Here is an 8,880-nt window from a genome sequence, read left to right on the forward strand (position 1 = left end):
CTTGAGGGGTACATGCTGACTCTCCGTAGACGCGATGCTGGTTAACTCCGGCAGGATGGAGACGCGTATCTAATTTCCAAGGCTCGACGCAATGTACCGGTGCGACGTCGTCGCTGATGTGATAGTTTAGATGATGACTTGCACCGGTATCTTCACGGAGCCTCGGTGGACTCGACCGCGAGATGAAACTCTAGCACCGATCTGCTAGCGACAAGTCCCTGCCGGAGGGTTCTGAGGAGAAGCGTGGTGTAGGTCCCTCAAAGCAAACACAAAACGATTGTGATGACCACCTCTGAAGGAATGAAAGAGGTGATGAAGAGGAAAAGACAGCCAGACATTCAGATCCGCACTAGAAACAATCTTATACAAGTACGGGCATCGATCGATCGTCGTCACGATTTCTGTACCAGGTTAGTACCAGCAGTCTGGCCGCTGGTGTCTTGGCCGGATGAGTAGCAACCAATGAAGAAAGATCTCCGAGATACACTGGCCAATGAACTGTATGCCGTAGCGGTCAAGGTATTGATGACCCTAAACGAAGCAACCACGAGGTCTCAGTTTCAGCAGACAATTGAGCGATCATGCGTCGATCAATTGTTCATCACGCAAGCACGTCTTCGGATGCCTACACAGCAACTGTGATAGATGGAATGTGGACCTTATCCAATTTCAGGCCAGCAGGTTGTTTCCTCGTTAGTAGCTCCTCGTTCCTCGATGTTGGGCACATAGTGACTCACGTAACCTACGATGGAAGACCACGATTGCTATGGCCTTGGTGAGCCCAGGATGCTCGAGAAAATTGACGGACCCCTTGCATGCAATGTTGGTGAATATGTCAACTTGCCCCAGATCGTGGTTGTTGGCGACCAGTCTTCAGGCAAGAGCAGTGTCCTTGAAGGTCTGATCAAAATGTTGCTCCCTCGCGGTAGTGGGCTCTGCACGAGATTTGCCACTCAAATTATATTTCGTCGGTCGCTCAAAACTGGAGTGGCGGTGTCCATAATCCCAGACCCAAGTGCTACAAGTGAACATAGCGAGAAGGTCCGAGCTTGGACAAGACAAGTCGAGGTATTGGATTCGCGATCGTTCCTGAACATCATGTCTGAGGTGCATGAGGTTATGGGACTTGCGTCTAAGAAAGATCGACATTTCAATTCTGGCTCAATCTTTTCGGCGGACATCCTGCGCTTGGAAATATCCGGACCAGAAGAAGACCACCTCACAGTGATTGACGTACCAGGAATCTTCAAGAACACATCTGACGGCTCAACCACGAAGGCGGATATGTCCTTGGTGGAAAATATGGTTCGCAAGTACATGGAGAATCCAAGGTCAGTTGTGCTGACAGTGATCCCATCCAACGTGGATATAGCCACGCAAGAGATTCTGGAAATTGCAGCAGAATTCGATCCAGAAGGAAGGAGAACATTGGGTGTGCTGACCAAGCCTGATTTGGTCGACCGCGGCACTGAACCAGCAGTGGTTGACCTCGTTGAGGGACGCGCCCATGCTATGCGACTAGGGTGGCATCTAGTACGAAACCCTGGCCAAAACCAGCTTGCTAGTGAGAACATCGACCGAGACGGCCTCGAGGCTGCGTTCTTCCGTGATACGTCACCGTGGAAGAGCCTAGACAGGGAGAAGATTGGTATTGGTGCACTACGACGACGACTTCGCAAAGTGCTCTCTGACCTTGTGCGACACGAATTCCCCCATGTAAGTTCCACAAGCACAGTCGCTGAGTGAGCCGACGCTGATGATGAATTTCAGGTGCGGAGGGAGATCACCCACCGGCTAGTCTCAACTCAAACTCGTTTGAAACATCTGGGAATGCAACGAGAAAGCACGGAGAGTCAGTCGATGTATCTGACGCAAATCGCAGTGGACTTCCAGAGATTAGTGTCTCTTTCGGTCGAAGCCAAATATGGAAAGGACGAATTCTTCGATGATGACTATACTCTTCATCTGGCCACGAAAATCATGGCTCGTAACATCAGCTACGCAAACAGTATGAAGACGTTCGGTGAACAGTATCCTTTCGTGAACGAAGCACATGAAGACTCCGACACGGATGATACGGTTCCACCTGCTCTGGACTGGAGTCAGTCAGAGGCTAACATTAACGATGACAAAGAACGGACCATTCGTGAAGAAATTGATGCTCCTGGCCTGGAGGACATACTGCAACCTCCAGAGACGGTCCGCATCTCTGCAGCGAGTTCCATCGCATCCTGGCTACGTGGTGTGTATGAGTCCTCGAGAAGGTTCGAGCTGGGAACCTTTGACTCGTCTATTCTGGCAACCACGATGAAGGCACAATCCAGCAATTGGCCCTTGATCACATTGGGATATGTCAGCGACGTCATCTCGATGATCCATCACTTCATCATGGCCGGTCTAGACAATGTCTGTCACGACAAGCACGTAAGAGACGAGTTGTCGTCCACCTTGATGGAAGGACTGGCGTCCAGGTACAAGAAGGCCATCAAAAAAGCTCAATTTCTGCTCGCGGTCGAAAGATCCGGAACCCCCATAACTCTGAATCACTATTTCAATGACAATCTGGAGAAATGGTAGGGAAATACTCGGTCATGTGTACATGTTACTGACTTCTCGTAGTCGCTTGAAACGCATTCGCACCAGCATGGAGTCAATCTCTTTTTCCGATTCCAGCAATGGACTCGTTGTTCGGGTGGAAGACATGGTGCGCGCTCACCCGATGAGCAACACGCAACACGTTGTCCAAGAGGTCCACGACATTCTTTACTCGTACTACAAGGTGGCGTATAAACGTATGGTGGACAATGTCTGTATGCAAGCGATAGATCACCTGCTGGTCAATGGTCGTCAAACGCCACTGAGTTTGTTCTCGCCCACTTTCGTCAGTGGCTTGACAGCAGAACAGCTCGAAGCTATAGCTGGAGAAGACCGGATGACCAAAAGGACTCGAAAACTGCTGGCCCAGGAAATTCAGAACCTGACTGATGCCAAAAAAATCGTAACATGATTGTACTGAGAGACACTGTGTGAGAGTTACAATAAGTTACCATGCAGGCCCCCATTGATGATTTGCTCTACTCGTTTAGACATAATATATTGGCGTGCCACCTCTAGTTTTGTTCTTAGGATTAATGCTCATGGTAGCCATTGTCCTGCGCGAAGCATTGCTACGACTGTGGGAGGCTAGAGAGACCTACTGGTGATGCTGATGGCCATATAGAGCAGACCGTCCCATGTGCGTTGTTCTCAGACTCACACAAGTTGTCGTAAGCATGCGAGCACCCAACTCTTGTAACGTCTTTCCTCTAGCAACGGATCTCGATGCGGCAGAGCTAGGCTGGCACTTCTGCTTTCCCTGCAAAAGTAACAGCCACCATGTGCTTGACAAGACGTTGTAGATTGATCTCCCCTCACACGAACCAGCACTTGGAGCGGATGGATGATCGCCCACCAACTAAACGAGCACTACGACTCCAAGACTCTCTACTATAACATCAAGACCGTACATGCAGGGTGATCAGCCGAAGTAAGCGAGTATACTTACTCAAATTGAGACGACAGCTATTACTTGAGCAGACACACGCTGCCGAAATCACCTAGTCTAGCCAGATGTCACTGCTTTCGTATGCTACAGACTCATTCGTCGTGATTAGCTCCTGCATACTTTTAGGTGTCGATAACGATGTGAGCAAGGTTCGGCCAGGCTACAGCGACCTGAAGTCGTTTCTGGTGTAGACCGGCAATAAGTGTTGCGAGTAAAGGTACTGTTTTAATTATCACATACACACAGTGAAGTAAAGGTGAGTGTGAAAGTGAAGATGATAGTCGTTGTAGTATGGCAAGGCTGGATGTGGTCACGGAATTAAGCTTGGACATTTAGCCGAGGTGTGGCCACGTCGGTTGTCCGTCGCGAGCCTGATTGACTTGTGTGATATTTTAGACAGATATGACAAGGCCATTCGCTCCTACTCTAGAATGTTATAGGCGTATACCCTTCACATCCTGCACTGCCTCTGCCTGCTCCGAGAACCTTCGACTTATGTCATCGTTCTTAGCATGGTTGCCATCGCCGAAAGCGCTCGTATTGGACTTAACTCTAGACGGGTCTTTGTGCGCGTGGACCTCACAACTCTGACCCTTCCATTCGCGTCACGGACGAACCTGGCCGTTCCTACCATCCGAAGCAGTTGCGCTTGACGATACATTATGCACTTGACGGAGCTGCCGGTTGAGGTTCTAGAAGAGGTGTTTTCGTACTTGGACAATCATACAAATCTCAACCACTACACTAGCGAGCATAACAACTCCGAAAATAGTGAGGACGATGGAGACGATCAACACAGTATAAGTAGCGAAGATCTTGAAGATGCTGCTGTGTCAAGCGTCGCGATTAGTGTTGCAAATCCTCGACAATCACTGCTTGCCCTCTCACTTGTGTCCCGATGTTTTCACCGTCTCGTCCAACCTCGCCTGTTTGCTGTCTTCGACCAAACAAAGGACAAAACACTACCGTTCTTGCGACACATCGAGGAGTATCCGCAACACGCAATGTATGTCCGCACCCTACGAATTGAGCCCATCATGAGAGACTGGGAGTGGAAGTGTATTGGGGAGGATGCAGATTTCGCTTTTGTATCATTACTGCTCTGTAAGATCCTGCATCAGGCGACTCTTGTTTCGGGGGAGTTCCCTGCGAGCCTCGTGTCTGACCTCTCCTTGAAGGACGACGGAGTCCAGCAAGAGATCATTGCGCAATGGCTGATACTTAATCTGCCGCTTGTGGAGACATTGAACATATCGATACCCGAGGATTGGTCGTTTAGTTTACTCACGTCCACGGTACAGCACGATCGCAAACTGCTCTCACGTTTGCGCGTGTTGCGTGTCCTCGACTCTCCTCCATCTTTGCAGAAGAGATATGGACTGCAACCAACACTTGACCTCGGACTGGCAGTAGCTTTGTTGGATCTCAAGCAATTGAACACCGTCGTTCTCGACACCTGCATTAACTTCAAGAAGCACGAGAAGCTTGACCTGTGTGTGAAAAACGTGGTTCATCGGCGTTGTGGTCGAGTTGCATATCAAGTGAATCGTCTGCTTGCGGCGTGCACACAGCTACAATCTTACGATCTCGAGTACGACGGCGGTACAGCGCTCGACCTTTCCGGACTTTCAAAAAGCAAGGACACTTTAGAGCGCTTGAGTCTGAGAGTGTCGACACTAGCATTGAATCTGCTAACACAATGTCAGGTCTTGAAATATGTCGCCATCACAGCCGAGCAGTTCGACCCACGCCGTCCAGGTACGAGACAAGGAATACACCACCGAACGAGAATTCTCAAGCCTCCGCCGCATCTTCTGGCAGCGATGCTCCCAGCTAGTCTTGAACATCTGTGTCTCAGCAAGGCCTACGGAGACGCCCAGTTGATGTGGCAGGATCAACTGATGGTCGTGGTCAAATATACGGCTCGAAAGTTCCGGAACCTTAAGCTCATCGAGGTCTCCTGGCGGCCCAGTCGACAGTTGCAGGAGGAGTGTGTATTATTCAATTTACAGCTCGCAACCCTCAATAACGACGATAGCGACGATTTCTCTAGGGCCATTAATGCTAACAGCTAGAGCGGTAATCTAAAGTGAGTATTTACTACTATAATGTATACTGTCCACTCAAGACCTCTTTAAGGATTGGTTGTCTTAGTCAGTGTGGCAAGACGTCGCTCTCGCCGCAGCGTCGCACGATTGCGAGAGCCACGAGGTCGACCTCGTCGAGACTGTGTGCGTATGTTCCGCGGAGACATCGCTTTGCCGGCCGACAAAGCGATACTCTCACCATCATCGTCCATCAGGGGCACATTCCTCCACGAGTCAGGCACAGGCGGCACGATTACCATCACGTTCGTCTTCTTGCGCGAACGTTCTTGCTGCGCTCCACCTGAACAGAATCGATGTTCAACAGCCGAGATAGGCTCCGCAATACCACAGGTCTCTTCTCTCGCCGAGTCGGTTGGCCTGTTCTGCAGTATCTTCGCGCCCGTACATTTAATGCCATCACTTGTGTGATGATCCTTGTCGTCTCTGACAGCAGGACTTCCCGGTCGTGTCGGTCCATCTCCCTGCTCACTGACCGATATCTCTTCGTCAGTCTCGTCAAGCCTGTCAACCACATCACAATCAACTAGGTCGACCTCATCCGCTCGCTGCTGCTGTGGCTGCTGACTTCCCAGCTCCACGTTTCTATCGTGGAGACCGAGCTTAGCGAAGTGAGCGGCGTCGGTGTGGACGAACGACACTGCTGTTGGCTGGTGGGCAGTGTCACACATCGTGCTGGCGTTCAGGGCTTTTGGCCTCTTTCCTTTGTCAAGCCGAATATCATGAGCGTCCGCGAGATGCTCGAGGAAGGTGACTCTGCTGTTCATTGCAGAGAGCTGTCGACAGCCCGGGTGCGGACACGCTGTGCTCTTGCCTCGAAGTACATGGTCTTGGATGTGTCTCTTCCAGTTGGTGAGGTTGAGGTGCTGGTGATACTCGCCGTGTCCAAGGCACGCCGGACACAGTCCCGGTCGAATGACGTTGTGACGAAAGGTCGCCATCGAGCAGTGCAAAGGAGGCTGGTCGATGTGCGTTTGGGCATGTGCGGCCCAGTCATCGTGATCGTCATACCACTGGAAACACAAGAAGCAGAACTCGGCAAAGCTGCCCATGTTTTTCTCTGACCTCTTCCGGCAGTGATAGACGTGCGACCACCATTTGTGTTCCTCGTGAGGCATACACTTAATTCGGCATACATCACACGTTAGACCAGACTTGTTGAGGGTGGCGCAGTGTGCTTTGCGTGTTTGTGTACCACATAGCGCGATCAAGTCATGCATGACCTTGCGACCAACTACGTCTCGGAGACTGCCTTCACAGAAGAGTGATGTGGCCAATCGGTCCCGCTCAGGCATGAGCTTACGCGCTTGGCTGAAGTTCGACTCGTACACCTGCGCATGAGGTTCCGATGATTCGACTTGCTTGTTCTGCTCGCGAATCAACCGGTCTCGTTGTTGCCGCCATAGGTCATAGTCCTTCTGGCGCTCTTTAGCGTGTACCGGACTGGCTTCTCGATCCTGATCCTCGCTATCCTTACCCTCCTTGACATTCTTCCATGCAGCCTGTCGTAGTGCTTCCTTCAGCATGGGCTGGTGGTATGGGTTTTGGCTCCAGCCGTAGCTGCGACGCAAGTCATGCAGCTCAGTGCTGGTGGCTTGAAAGTGGAAGTATGACGCTTGACCATCGACCATTGGCATCGCAGTCTGGTATGATCGGCGGTAGGTATCGCTGTTGACATGGGCAGCAAAACGCATCCTCTCGTTGCAGGAGTAGCCATAATTGTCAACCTGCAACAGCACTTCACGTCGAGCCGCATGCAGTACCACGTTGTCTTGGAAGCCTGCGCGGTATCCCAAGTCCACCAACGCCTTGGAGGTCAAGGAGGATGACATACGAGTGTGGTCGAGCTGTCCCTGACGCAAGCTGCGAGGAAAAATGGGCCAGTCAGCTTTGTCCGGGTGCCAATGTAGGGTGATGTGCTTCTTTTTGTCAGGCTTCGAAATGTCACAGATGCTGTCCCATGTGTGGTAGTCCCGCAGAGCATCGTCTGCCAAGGCAGCCGCCATGAAAAAAAGCACACTATTGCAGTAGAAGGGTAAGTCGACCAGCTCGTACAGCATGTGCTGGGGCTGCTCACTCTCCCAGTCCTGCAACCCTTTGGCCTTGGTGCGCTGAAAGTCGATCACCAGCTGAGGCTGCTTGGCCTGATCCAGCCAGACCACACTCACGTTGATGTCAGCATACGTCCACTCTCGCTCGTACTCTGCACGCCGAGCCGAGGTGTTGCAGTGCAACAGCAACAACAGATGCAAGCCAACTCGATATCGCTCGTGGTCAAAGTCATACCAGTCGTTCTGCCACAGCTGCATGATACACGCCAGAAAATCATCACGTGTAAAGTTGCGCTTAGGCCGCATCTTGCGAGATAGGCTAGGGGAGCCGGCTTCGCCGCCTTTGATGAAGTTGAGGATGGTGTCTTGGTGACTCTTGGTGAACGACGTGTGATGTTGACGACTCCAGGCGGCCATAAAGGACTTCCAGGCCGTGTAGGTGTAGGCCACCGTCAAACGACCGCCTGGCTCGTTTCGTCCTTGTCGACCTTGCGTGAAGTACAAGACAAAGTTTTTGGCAGTCTTGAGGTTTCTCGGGTCTTTCGAGCCTCGATAGTCGGCCGCAAACAGATCCCATTCTCGCAGGATGGTATCGTAGAACTTACTGGTGCCGGCCACGATGGGTTTGCGGACGACACTGGTGGTGGTGTGCTCGATCTGCTGCTGATACTGGCGAGCCTGACGGATCTGGTCTCGTGCCACATCTCGAGCCGTCTTGCCTGGCGGTCTCGACACCAGAGTTTCGGCATCAGATGTCACGCTGAGCATGTCAGCATCGACAGGGTCAGCGATAGTAGCATGACTGCACTCCATGTTATTAGGAACCTATCGTAGATATGAATGGTAATGAACAAGCAGATTTGGATATATTCGATGGCAGAAAAGACAGCCTAGTACTGGAGAAGAAGAAGAGGAAGCATGGAGAGAAGGGAAAAGAAGAGACAGACACAGAAGCAGAACAGAAGACCATGTGCTAGCTCGCTGGTGGACCATGTTTCTTTGTGGGAGCCTTGCCCCAGCAACGCGACACAACTGGTCAGTCTGAGGTTTCACTTCGATGGGTCTGCTGTGGCTGGAGAAATGGGAACAAGTGAAACACGGTGAGCTCAGGTGAGTAGCAGGTGAGGCGAGGGTGAGATAAGGGTGAGGAGGGGGTGAGCAGAGCAGCAAGAACCTCGTC

General features: G+C 51.5%; 3 protein-coding genes across 3 annotated transcripts; 2 read left to right on the forward strand and 1 right to left on the reverse strand.

Moving 5' to 3' along the window:
- Positions 1-747: 747 nt before the first annotated feature.
- LTR64_008746 (uncharacterized protein) lies at positions 748-3,007 on the forward strand (the record flags this gene model as incomplete). The annotated part of the gene is made up of 3 exons (XM_064903055.1): positions 748-1,716; positions 1,771-2,573; positions 2,620-3,007. 3 exons carry the CDS (start codon positions 748-750, stop codon positions 3,005-3,007), a joined length of 2,160 nt encoding a protein of 719 aa, XP_064750564.1.
- A 1,199-nt stretch (positions 3,008-4,206) lies between these two features.
- On the forward strand, positions 4,207-5,619 carry LTR64_008747 (uncharacterized protein; the record flags this gene model as incomplete). The annotated part of the gene is made up of 1 exon (XM_064903056.1): positions 4,207-5,619. The coding sequence occupies one exon, from the start codon at positions 4,207-4,209 to the stop codon at positions 5,617-5,619; it is 1,413 nt and encodes a 470-aa protein (XP_064750565.1).
- A 59-nt stretch (positions 5,620-5,678) lies between these two features.
- LTR64_008748 (uncharacterized protein) lies at positions 5,679-8,513 on the reverse strand (the record flags this gene model as incomplete). Its single annotated transcript, XM_064903057.1, has 1 exon — positions 5,679-8,513. One exon carries the CDS (start codon positions 8,511-8,513, stop codon positions 5,679-5,681), a length of 2,835 nt encoding a protein of 944 aa, XP_064750566.1.
- Positions 8,514-8,880: the final 367 nt, after the last annotated feature.

This window comes from Lithohypha guttulata, assembly GCF_036872675.1.
Source record: "Lithohypha guttulata strain CCFEE 5908 chromosome Unknown scaffold_12, whole genome shotgun sequence".
Classification (NCBI taxonomy): Eukaryota; Fungi; Ascomycota; class Eurotiomycetes; order Chaetothyriales; family Trichomeriaceae; genus Lithohypha; species Lithohypha guttulata.